At 40.5% G+C, this 13,517-nt stretch overlaps 1 protein-coding gene across 1 annotated transcript in view; it reads left to right on the top strand.

Moving 5' to 3' along the window:
- Positions 1-1,485, top strand: part of TRPC5 (transient receptor potential cation channel subfamily C member 5) — a 74,637-nt gene extending 73,152 nt beyond the window's left edge. Inside the window, exon 10 of the mRNA XM_067549715.1 lies at positions 413-1,485. Within this exon, the coding sequence (XP_067405816.1) occupies positions 413-1,147 (735 nt within the window). The 3' untranslated portion in view covers positions 1,148-1,485. The remainder of the gene's footprint in view (positions 1-412) is intronic.
- The last annotated feature ends 12,032 nt before the right edge of the window (positions 1,486-13,517 follow it).

Genomic DNA, 13,517 nt, shown 5'->3' with positions numbered 1-13,517 from the left:
TTCTAGGGGACTCAGCTCCAAAGAGGGAAACATCTGTCACCTAACTTAAATGTGGGGCCCATCAACCAAGACAATACTTGTAAATTTCAGCAGAGCCTCCCCCACTCACTCTTTGTATGAGCATCCTCATTAGATTTTTAAAAAACAATTCCTTTTCTTTCTTGGTGTCGAGAGGGCTGGCTTAATGGCCATTAGAGACATAGAGATCTAGAGAGGCTCACTCTCTAATCTCAAAATTATTAAAACATTCCTTCAGCCACTGAATAATGAAAGATTTATTTGGTATTCTTATACATAGTGATTTGGTGTCAGACATTTGCATAACTTTGAACACTCCTGTCAGGGGAATACAATAATTCTTTCATGTCACAGAGAAGCTTCTGAGTGTAACTCATTTTCCCTCTTGCCTTAGGAATTAAAGCAGGACATATCTAGCTTTCGCTATGAAGTTCTTGACCTCTTGGGAAACAGGAAACCCCAGAGGAGAAGTTACTCAACTAGCAGCACAGAGGTCTCCCAAAAGGATGAAACCACTGAGGATGGTGCTGGAGAAAAAGCCAAAGCCAAGAGTGTTTCTTTCAATATAGCCAACAAGAAAAAAGATTTCAATGTGTCAGCTCTGATTAAAACTATGTCTGGGATCGAACTTGTGGAAGAGAAACCCAAAAGCAATGGAATAAATAAGCGCTCCTTCGTCCGAAATGGGAATAGGGTTCAGAGACTTTCAAACTCCAAGAAAGAGTCTTTCAAGAGACTAGGTCTCCTGTTCTCCAAGATGAATGGACATCTGCCTGAGCCAAATTCAGAACCTATGTACACTATTTCGGACGGAGTTATTCAGCCACATTACATGTGGCAAGACATTAAATATTCTCAGATTGATAAAGAGAGCGAAGAGAACTGTTCCAAAAGTGAAATTAACCTCAATGAGGTGGCCTACAGTGGGAACATGAGACTTACGGGACAGAGCAAGGAATGCCCTATGGTTTGTACCAGCTCCCTTCACTGTGCTTCCAATATTTGCTCCTCTAATTCCAAACTAATAGACTCCACAGAGGATGTGTTTGACTCCTGGGGAGAGACCTGTGACTTGCTTATAAACCAGTGGAAAGATGGGCAGGAAGATCACGTTACCACTCGGCTATAAGTCAAGCTATTAAACACCTGCTATAGAACATAGCTCAATATTTGTAACTGTTTGCTATCACCGATGATTCAGAGTTAGGATTCCCATTCAGTCCTTAGCACCGAGTGTAGAACTCCAGTTATTTTAGCCTATTTTATAGCCACCGTTACCACATTTTTTATTTGCCTTTTTACACTCACTGATGCTGAACTATTCCCCAGTATGGGCCAATTATTTTAAGGATCTTCAATAGTAAGCAGCAGAGCAAGAGCTAAGAAATGTTCCCTACCAGCTGCTATGCATAGCCTGTCTGTGCTTACTGTGAACCCCAAGGTTCTTTATTGATGCAGATTGAGTCTTCAAATCCCATAAACCTCAGACATTTTGGTGGCAGAGTAAAGGACCTGGACAGTTGCTCTCCTAATCCAAGCAATCTGGTTGTTCACTGGATGGCAGGGTCAGATGTTGCCTTCTGATTCAATGGGTGCAGGGATGTGGGGGCCAGGGTGGGGATGGAGGAGTCAAAGTGGGCCCAGGCCTTTGGGGGTCACCGCTTGCTCTACAGGGATGGTAGGTAGAGAGGAGATGGGGGATCAAAGAGGGCCCAGACCTGGAAGGGCTGCTGGCCTCTCCATGGGGATGGGTGACCTCTGCCGTGTGTGTGGCCTGGGGGCTGGTCCACCCTCTCCCTGTGCTCCAGCCCTGGAGGGGCTGCTGGTGAGTGCAGTATCCCTGACCCCCCCATTCTGCCTCTGGGCTCTTGCCAGAGGTTGCCAAAGCGAGAGGTGAGCCTGGCCAGGGTGGGTGAGTCACTCCCTGCACTACCAATGGCAGGCACAAAATGTGAGGGTTCTGTGAACCTGGGTGCCGGGTCACACCACCCCCACTCAAATTTGTCCTGGCCACCCCTCATTATGGAGAGGTGGGCGGGCCAAACCTGAGACGAAGGCCCTGAGAAAGCACACTCCGGGCACACCAGTTAATCTGGGCCTGATTTCTGTGGGTACAGTTGAACCCATGGCTGAAGCCACCTCTGCATGTTCTCCTCATTTCACTGGTCCACAGTAGCAGCTAATGAAAACTAGTTTAACTGGGGGCTGAGTCAAACTGGAAGAATTGTCAGAAGGGGTTTCCAGTTATAACTGGCCTTTTTCTTTTTTTAAGCAATGCAGCCTCTGATTATTTCACTTGTGTGTGTTTTTAAGGTTGTGCATTCTAGTCTCAGTGTAAACTATTACTGAAATAAGTTTATTAGCCCGTTACCGTCACCTGTTAAGTTATACGCTTTGCTTATATTTATCTCCTGCTTTTTTTATTGATCAGAAATATTTAGTAATCCACTGGCCCCCTCAGTAGAAGTAGAGCTACGTACTAGTTTTACACTGAAAGAGAAATTGCGGTACTGGCATATGTATAGGGTTCTGCATAGAGATGGGACTGAATGACAATCCAGGATCCAAACAGCCCCGCCTGCACTTGAAATACAAATGGTTCCTATATCTATATAATAGGTTGCCCCAAAACCCCGCATCTGCGTCTCCCTGAATCTCTTGGTGTTTGAAATTCAGATCTGAATTTTGTGGGCTTAAGTCCATCTCTAGTGCTGCCTTAACTTTTTGTTGTCTACAGATTTTTCAATCCTGGATGGTATAATGTTTTAGGCAGAGAACTGATCTCCTGCTGTGCTACCAAGAGCTAAGAAAGAACATCTTCCTTGGTTTCATTAATGCCCGTCCTTAAAACCAGCCTAAGCACTACCAGCTTGAACTTTATTTGACAGCTTGGGCACTCCCAGGCAGTTTCTTTTCTAGCTGCAGCAAAATGGAAGGTGGTACTAAATATTAATTATTTGTTTCCGGTAGTGCTACAGTTTGCTAGGTACTGTGTAAGCATAAAGGATGATATTGTCCCCAGCCCAAAGAACTTCACAGTCTTAAGGAGACACATAGACGAAGAGGAAGGGATGGTACTACAACATACAATTGGTGAAAGTGGTGGTTTTGATAACGCAGTGCTTGCTAACGGAACTTTCTTGATTGTTGCTGCTGAGATGTGTAGATTAGCACCAATCACCCCTCTTCCTTGCCATTATTAGTCAGTTGCTTTCTTATAGGACTCATGGTGGAAGTAGACCTTCAGGAGGGTACTAAGTGACTTGCTTAATCAGGGCCTGAATATGCAGAGGGTAGCGGCCTTGTAGACCAGCTCAGGAAGGGTGCTCAGTAGACATGGGGCAGCATGGGCTCAGCCCTAGAGAATTACAGACAGATGTGACACCCATGATTTGATACATAGGCTCCCTTAAAAGAAAGCTACACTAGTTAGCTCAGGGCAGAGATCATTAAGGTGCAGACCCTGTGAGGTGTTAAGTGAACTCAGTTCCTGCTGAAGGGAATGGAATGGAGACTGCTCAGCGTCTTCCAGAACCAGAAACATGCCTGTGATTGGAAAAGGATTTACTGTAACAACATTTGGAACAGCTGGGCCTACTCTTGGGGCCAGCCGTTTTTCTGAAAAGCAGCTGGAGCTCCTCTGTTGATCGCACTGAGATTCAGAGTAAGCGACTCCCAGTTACAGTAGCTCCTTTCCTGTTTTAGCACTGGAAGAGGTGCTCCACTGTCCAAGCACAATACATTTTGCCTGACTATTAAATACCCGTTTCTCTTCTGCGGTTAAGCTAGCAGGAAAGTTGTTTTGGCAGACGTTTCCTTTGGACGCCCACATGTTATAAATGAGGTTACTTCTCAGTACGAATGAGCCCAAACCAAAATCCTGGATGCTAGACCCAAGAGCTTTCAGGAAGTTCCAGATGTAGATCTGAAATTCGCAGCTAGCCTCTATCACTATAATGGGGCAAAAGAAAACCTTGGATCTCAGCACTCCAGCCTTCTGGAAAATTTCAATGCAGATCTCAGTCTAGACTTTGTGGCTCTAAGCCAGCTCTGGTTTTCAGCAAGATGAGCCACTGGCATCAAGCCCTTGATTGCAAACGCTACTTGAGGGCAATATAGAGCCCTAAATATTTAAGCTTGCATCCCACATGGTGAGAAGCACTTTTCTCCATCCTCTCAACAGCTTTCCGGCTCTCATGCTTACAAGGTGGTTGAATGGTCTTTGATGCTACATTTTCTCCCCTTAGGAGGAGGAATGAACGCACTGACATGGTACTGCACACCAAAAATGTGCAAATTCCCAGGGTGGGAAGGAGGTTGCTGCTCATTCATAAACAAATCCAGCCTCCCTTCATGCTCATACCCCAATCCAGCTATGCCCCAGGATGGGATTCAGAACAGACTGAAGGGAATAATGAAAAGAGCATCCCCACCCCCAGCGCAAGCACCTTCTCAAGACTTATAGACCAGCCTGACTAAGCATTTGTCTAGGAACGTGAGCGTTCGAAAAAGCAGTTAGCTAGAGGGAGAGCGTCTAAAATCACGTTGTGCTTCTCCTAGCCATTTTGTAGTTAATGAATTGCACGCTGAATGGGGCTGGCCAGCCGTAATGCTGTTTCCTGGCTAGCAAGTAAGACTAAAAGTCAGATTCTATCAGTTGAGCTCAAAGAGATGGAGCTACAATCAGGTTCATGGTTCTGAGCGTGGAAGGGATTGTACTTCCCTCAGGACACTGACCCCACTGTTATTGGCCATGATTACAGCATGTCGTCCACCTGCAGCATTCGTGTATCAGTCACTTCAAACATCAAACACTGCAAAGCAGTTGCCACTTCGTAGCAGCGCATCAACAGAATGCAACGGTGACTTCTGGCAATTTGCACCCCCCATCCGTGCTTTAGACGTTTCGCTTTGCTGCGCCCACAAAGGGCACAGACAGGCACGGACACATTTTAACATAACAAGAGAGTGCTGTGCACAAAGATCTATAGTAAAGTTTCGCTGAGGGTGAGAGGTACATCATGCGACCATGGCCCCCTGGCTGACTCTTTTGGGGATTTGTTTTGTGGCTCATAAATTTTTCACCTCCTTAAATAAGAGCTAATTACATCGAGCCTTTCAATTTAACACAACTATTTCCTTACAAAGAAGAACTCTAGATAAAAGAGTAAAGCACCCTACCGGGCATTTATAAAACTTTCACACTGCTCCTACCTGCCAGCCGAAGCAAAAGAGCCAACTTCGGTTCATTGATAGCAGTAGGACCCCTCTGAAGTTAGAGTTTTATTAGAGTCAGTTGAAAAATACCAATTATTTTTACAGGATGTTTCAGGAAATTATTTTCTTAATTAAAAAGCAAAAGTGGAAACTGGAAAAAATGTTTATTTTCTTATTAAAAAGATTTTTGGTAAATTTTTTTCAGTCAAAGAATCCAAAAACTTTTACCAAAATGCAGATATTTCCATTAATTTTTTTTGTTTTAGGTGAAAAGACATTTTGTAGTTGAAATATTCTACTCTCTCTGGATTGCACCTGTATGTGACTGAGGGCAAAATTTTTAATGGGATGTTGAGAATTTCCTTGGAAAGCTATAGTATAGGGTAGGGTTTTTTGCAAGCTTAGGTTCCACACTCACAACTCCGGTTGACCTTTCTTCTTTGTTTTTCAACAGTAACCCTTGCCATGTGCAAAGAAACTCAGAGCTAAGAATGTTTAGTTTCTTGATTATTTGCCCCTTTCTTTTGCAGATCTTTAGATTTCTTTTCATGTGATTGCTCCTTAGTTACACATCTCCCAAGATGTGCCATTATCTTCATCTATCTCTTCAAAGTGACATGCTCAAAAGAGAACCAGTGATCACCACACAATTACATTTAAGATACAGTCTAAGTAAAACTGAGGTATTTATATTCAGGTCAGAGATTAAAGAACCCATTACAGAAACAGGAAATTAAGTAAAGACACATATTTGCAGACTCTTGTTTAAATAGTTCTATTTGTAAGCTAATTCAACACGAGTAGATATGTAAATTTTCAAGTATTTGTAGACGTGATCGCTACAGAGGAAGCATATGTACTGGTTAGAGCACAGGACCAGGAATTCAGGGGTCTATTCCCAGCTCTGCTACTGATTCACTAGGTGACCTTGGGCAAGTCACTTAGCCTCTTTATGCCTCAGTTTCCCCATCTGTAAAATAGGGATAATAATATACTTACCTACCTCGCAAGGGAGAGGGGCTGAGAGTCTTAGTTAATTATGTAATGTTTGTAAGCACTTTGAGATCCTCAGATTAAAGGCGCTATATATATATATAATAGGTGGACAATATTAGTAAAATATTTTCATTTATTTTCTTACAACTAATTCAGGTAAGGGTTTATCTATGTCACTTGTGACACTTTTCCACAAACAGAAAATAGCGTGCTTGTCAGACAGGAGGATTCAGGGGAATTTTTGCAGTTGACAGGTACCTAGAGTAGGGTGATCTCACAGCCAAAACTCTGAACATCCTTGTTTTCATGGAATTATGTCTTACCCTTAATGTTACTTTATTATACTTTTTTGTGTTCCACCTTTTTCTAACGGTATGATATGTAATATATTTTTAGCAGAAATAGAAAGAAATGTAAATATTAAGAGTCGTAATATTTAAATAAATGATATATAATTAGTGTTTAAACAGAAGACCTTACATTTTAAAGAGATTAAAATTGGTTAATGCACCAGACACATAGAAGTCAGGAGGGCTCTATGTACAGCCTAGCATTACTGCATGTACACATAGCAAGCAATTTAAGTAGGAATAGGATAATTTTTACCATTCATAATTAAGCCTATAGTGTTAGTAGTCTTAGTGCAGCACCCATTGCTGGCAATGGGAATGATGTCTGAAAATCACTGCAGTTGACATGGAATTAACATAACCAACAGGGAGACGGAGGGCAGCACAGAAAAAGGGAATGCTCATGTAGCATGGGAATTGTGTAGCCTCTCTACAATACATTGTATTATGAGATATAACATACCACAGTGTGCAAGAAAAAAAAAGGCATGTAACTTCCAAAGAAGGTATGTGAGTGAAGCCTCATTCCGATCCTTTTGAAGTCAATGGCAAACTGATTTATTGCAATAGGAAGAGAATCAGGTCCCACACTCCCAGAAATGTTTCCTATTGCGGCCATTCAGCATACATTACACTAAACTCATCTTTTTTCTTCCTTCACCACTCCCAAATGTGGCCATAGATTTGAATGGGCATAGCTGAAATGAGTATTTTTATTTGCTTCCATCTTAGTTCCAAATTCTGCAGTCCTTACTCAGGGAAAAAATCTATCTGCTTCAGTAGGATTTTAATTTGAGTGCAGACTGTCATGTTCCTGTACCAGATATGGACTAACTAAAGAGCTTGGTTATAAGCACCAGAGATGCTCATCATAAGATTCTTTAATGCTCTGCCAGGTATGGCTATTTTTAAAGCTAAACTAGGTGTTTACACACAGTACCACCTAGTAGCTAAACAATATAATACAGTTTAGCACTCCATTACCTCCCGCCCTTTAAGTTCTACATTCCTACCATTTACAATATCATGCTATCTTTGAAGTTCAGTATATCAATCTGTTAAGTGTCTCTAAAGTGTACTGGTTTTCTAATTACATGACCTCAACATGAAACAATTTGGTCATCTGGCTGTCCATTAGCGGCAACAACTGGCTGCGGGCAGTCCAGAATTCTTGAGTCATCATGTTCATGTTTTGCACCTGCCACCTGTACAGTTTATTCTGTTGATTGTTTTCTCTGAGCAACAAATTATGACGTTGACGGTTTCTGTTGAACTCTTCACTGTTGGTTTTGGTCACGTATGATCTGAGCGCTGAATTCTTTTTGTTTACGACAGGTGGAACTGTCCATCCCTTTTCTCCATATAATTTGACACGAACACAATCGCCAGGTTCTAGATCTGGCAGTTCTCTAACCAAAAGACATCTGTTTTTAAAATGTTCAGAAGCTCTTTTTTATCTGATTTGACTACTTTATTCATATCTGGCCACTTTGGAGACTGATTCTTCTCCAAAGTCGGAGTTGTCTTCCCATCAGGAATTGTGTTGGACTACATCCAGTAGCTGCTATTGGTATTGATCTGTAACTTTTCTTGGCTGGCTGTTCAGCTCTCTCAGCCCCTCCATTCATTTGTGGGTAATGTGGGCTGCTATTAATATGATCAAAATCATATTTCATTTGGAATGACAAATTCTGCTGTAGTTAATTGTGATCTGTTGTCTGTCACTAGTTGTTCTGGAATACTGAAGTGAACAAAAGTGCACTTCAATTTCTCGATAACACTGTCACATATCTTTCAAGTACATTATTTCTAAATACCTGGAAAAATAGTCAACGACAACCAGGTAATGATGTCCTCTGAATTCAAATAAATCTGCAGCTAATCTCTTCCAAAGTCTCTTTAGTAGATATGTTTCTATACTGTATGGTTCAGCATTATCTCTTGAGTTGATTTGTACTGGATCTCCTTTCAAAAAGTTCATCATCGTCAAATCCTCCATCAAATTCTTCCACCTTTCTCACTTCGCTGCAGTGTGGCAGCCAGAAGGGGCTGAAAAGCTTGTTGGTCTGAGATCCTTTGAGCACATGCACTTTGAATGCAAGGTTTTTGTCTTTGTAAACTATTTCTGTGATGAACTGACTCATACAGTTCAGAATATCGCTAGGGCTCATCAGAGCTGCATCAGGTGTCTTCAACTCTGGGAAGGGTTGAAGGTGATTGTAAGTGCTTTCTGAGAGGAGTGTGACATCAGCTCCTGAGGCAATTTTAAAATCAATAGTCTTGCCATGAATATTCAGTTTCATTCTTCAGGCAGGCTTTACATCATCACACATAATAGATCCCAGAAACAAAGGGTCTTGATTGTCTGTAATATGAGTCAACTCCCTGGCTGCTCTGGTGAGGCAAACAGCTGCAAAATGTCCATATTTCATGCATTCATTACACCATGTGCCTCTGGCTGGACATGCATTATATCCTGAGCCATGACTTGTTCCACATCTTGTGCATGCAGGCTGGATTTTATCCCTCAGCTTGAGTGTTCTCTCTCCTTGCTTCAGGGGCTTTGATGATGATGACTTTTAAACACTCCAGTGTCTGTTTACAGTTTTTAAGGCTAGGTCTCACTACAGTTTATGTCAGCATAATTTAGGTCACTCGGGGGTGTGAATAAACCTACATAAGCCCTTGTGTGCACAGCACTGTGTCGGTGAGAGAGCTTCTCCTACTGACATAGTTATTGCCTCTCGCAGAGGTGGTTTTATTATGCCGACGGGAGAGCGCTCTCCCATCGGCATAGAGCGTTTCACGGGTAAACAAGCCCTAAGTTTGTTTCAGGTTTTCCAAGTTGCTCCTGCCTTTTGTTCCATTGTCTGACTAATTCTGACTACTTTGCCATCTGCATAGCTTGACGAGGGTTCGATCTATCTTCTCTTGTATCTGCTGTGACAGGTTTATCATCTGTTTACCCAATAACCAGCTTGTCTCTGATAGTTTCATAATTTTGCATTCCCAGAATCAGAGTTTTCAGACAACGTATGCAGTGCTTGTATGAAACATTCAATGTTTTCCCTTGGTTCTTGAATTCTCTGGTGAAAAAAACACTCTTTCATAAACCACATTTCTCTGGGGGTATAAAGTACACAGCAAACATAGCCAGAACCCTTTCATAGTCTTCGCGACTGTCTTCAGTAGAGTCAAAGGATTTAAAAATATTCTCTGCCTGCTTTCCTACAGCATAAATTAAACAAGATACCTGTACATCTTCAGTTTCTTTGTGGAGCTTGGTAGCAATGCAAACGCTTGCAAAAATATTGTTTCCAGTTTGTCCATTGTGAAGGTTTGTTAAAGCTGAAGTTCTCGGTGGTATTGAAAAGTGGAATGCTAAGGCGATCCTGCAACCTTTGTTACTTTGTTCCTTCTCATTCTATTCTTAGTTTACTTCAGCCACCATGCCATGTTCCTGTACCATATATGGACTGGCTACTGAGCTTGGTTATATATACTAATTGTATTCATCATAAGATCCTTTAATGCTCTGCCAGGTATGGCTAAGGTTGGCTTTAAATAAGATATTTACACACAGTGCTAACTAGTGGCTGAACAGCATAATACAATTTAGCATTCCATGACACAAAATGAACAGAGGCGCTGTAAGATTTGGTCCTTCACACCATTTTGCACTGGGATTGTGCTGAGAATTCTTATGGGGAAGTGAACAGTGTGTTATACTGATAGGCAAATGGCAAAAGATTTAGAGTTTGGGTTTAGTTTGGATAAGCATCTGAATTCTTCCTGGGTCTTCATACTGATCTGGAAAATTGTGCAAGAACCAGCTATTTTCACGAGCTTATTAGTACTTCCGACTTTGGGATGGGATTGTAATGCTTTGAGAATTGCTTTTCATGCTTTTTCAACATTTCCACTTTTCTGGTCCAACGCCCGAGTGCAGAAGAAAAAAAATGAAATATATAAGTTTATCATTAGCTTGAAAAGACTGAACGTTGGTGAATTTGGTTCAGTGACAAAATGGTGGCTAATCCCTAGTATGTTAGCATTGCCACAAATGTAAATTTTGAGACGGCATTGTGCAGTCTCCATGGTTAATTACCACAGAAATACATTAGCCGTTTCCCAATATACATTAGAATTTCCATCAGTCCACTGGTATATTACATTTAAAAACTAGTTAGATAGGTTTGGCTAGGCACATGGCGAAATAAGTCTGAACCATTTTTAAAACCCTGGGATTAATAAAAGCAATTGTTCAACAAAAAATGCATTCTGCTCATTTTGAAATAGACAAGGTATATTTTATTCCTTCCCCCCTCACAAGTGGCTTTCAATGGACATTAAATCTCACCAATATATTGCAGCCTCATGTCACAGAGGTAGGTAGCACAAGTGTAGCTGGCATGTTGAAGCAGAGTCACCCGTTGGGAAGCACCTGTGACTCTCTAAGGCATAGTGGAGTAATTAATTAGAGTCAGTGACTCTACAGTGAATAACAAACTCACTCAATGATGGATCTTCCAAAATAAAGTGTTATCAAAGTAGTCTGTAAGCTTATTAAATATGTTAAATGAAACCCAATTACTATAAATTGTTTCCCAGAATTAAAAGCTTCTTTTTTTTGCCTGTGCTAACCAAATCATTTTATTCCTTTTTTATATTATATCGTTTAGCTATATTATCCCTTTTCCTGTACAAATTAGCTTAAGACTTTTCGCAGTTTTAGACAACAAGATTCATACAAGGTTAAAATCAGTTTGTCTTTTTATTCATAATGCATTTTTCCATAGGAGTGATTAATGTTCTAAATCAAATCATGATGCAGAAAGATTGCTTTTAAAGAGAATACCTTTTATCTAAAGAGAGGTTTGAAATGTTGTGGAAGTGCTTGATCCCTATTTTCAGAACCTTAGTCCTTTTATTCTCCAGAAAAGCTATCAAACTTCCTTTGATTTTTAAAGATTTGGAAAGCGATCTCCAGAAAAACTCCAAGAGATCAATATATAGCAAGCAGCTCAGCAGTATGAAAAACAGCACCTCCAACAGTCTTCAGAGACCACTTCTAATATTTCTTCCTCCATCACTGTTTGTTTTTTTACTTTCACACTGGTTGCATGAACTGAGTGACAAGATGTGCTCTCTCTCTCACACACATGATCAGAGAACCCTCCTTCCTAGCACAATTAGCTAACAAAACACTGTGATATCTTTAGCCAACAAAATTCAGAGGAGATGCCTTTTTGATTATTAAGAGTAAAAGTCTTTGTTTTTGAGGTTTGGAGTTTTCAGCGTAGCTATTTTGGGGTATTGTGCAATTTCATTTAAAAGCTACTGTATGTGGTTATATAATACAGCCTGGGAACTATAGACTGCTGATCTGTTGAAGGGGAAAGGATGGTAAATGAAGTTTAAAGTATTTTATTTTCCTACATGGCAGGCCCAAGGGGAATGGGCTTATTTTGCCAAATAACTTCTTTTTGCAGTGACTATCGTTCAATTGCATCTTCTGAGAGTTTAAATCATAGAAACAGTTTGGAATTTGAACCTATTTATTTTAATGGCATTTTACTCTACAGGATTAAGAACAATAGGTGGGGGGAAATTTTTTTTTTTTTTTTTTTTTTTAAACTTTTGGTCAAAATCTTGTTACCTTTAAGTGGGAATTTTGCCTGCGTAAAAACCAAGTGAAGGCTCAGGATTTGGCCTCCTTGGGGGAAAAAAACTGTTAATTTTATCTACTTACCTATTTTCTGTCAACAGTGCAAACTCTGTATCATTCCCAAACATGTAAAAATGAAGAGAAATGATGTACATAACAAATGAAATTATTTTACGTGTATTTTTAGCTTAATTGTAAACTGAAAAAAAAAATAAAAAGCATTTACTTTTTTTTCCAAAAATGTATGTCTACTGAAATTCAAGGTGTTTCTACCTTTTCAGATGTAACATTTCCAGCTGCCTATTGATAATAAACATTTATGAACAGCAATGGATCTGTATATCTTTACCAATTTTCAGCAGGCTCTCCACACACACACACACACACACACACACACACACACACACAATTCTGGTGTATTGCTGTTGGAAGAACTCAAGGGTTGTGATACTGTGGAGACTTGCGCATGTGCTTAGCTTTATGAACTGAGCACCTAGCCCAATGAGCATCTGGTAGCTATGACAGCTATTTTGTAACACCACATGCAATGAGATGGAAATATTTGTATGTTGGGGTGAAATCCTGGCACCAACAAAATCAGTGACAAAACTCCCATTGACTTAATACGGCCAGGATTTCACCCCTGGAATCTAAACACATCAATGGCCAGGCTCAAAGAGATACCAACAGTTACCCAGGAACCCAAGTTGCAAAACAAAACAAAAACACACCAAACCCAGTTCCCAATGTCAAACCACCTGAAATCTGGATCCAAGGTTATCATCTCCTTCCATTATGAAGGAAGGAGTCACTTAGAAAATATAGATCTAGATTTCTGTGTTGAACACCCTTCAATGTTTGTATCAAAGGTTTTGGTTAGAGCACATTTTTATAATATAAAATGAGAAAGGACTGCAACAAGTTCAGGGAGATACTGATGAGGACAGAAAAATTAAAATGAAGGCTTGGCACTGAGCAAAACAGATAACAGATCTGGAAATGCTGCTTCGTGTGGGATTTTTGGTTAGTGCTCCCGTGCAGTGAGGGGGAAAAGTGCTGCAGCCTGATCTTTAGTAACAGTGAAGTATAATGTCACAGGCACACAATTACACAGCAGATTTCTTCCTGCGCTATTTATGATAATTATCATTAATAATGGATGGATTTTAAAATTGAAAGACTTCTGAAAAGATTTGTGCCTCTAGCTGACTGGAATGTTATGGATGTTAATGTGTAAAGATTGAAACAGGACTTAAGCTATTAGCAGT

The sequence above is a fragment of the Emydura macquarii genome, unplaced genomic scaffold (assembly GCF_026122565.2).
Source record: "Emydura macquarii macquarii isolate MOO-44397 ecotype Brisbane River unplaced genomic scaffold, CSIRO-AGI_Emac_v2 contig_1253, whole genome shotgun sequence".
Taxonomy (NCBI): Eukaryota; Metazoa; Chordata; order Testudines; family Chelidae; genus Emydura; species Emydura macquarii.
This window is presented reverse-complemented; position numbering and strand designations above follow the sequence as displayed.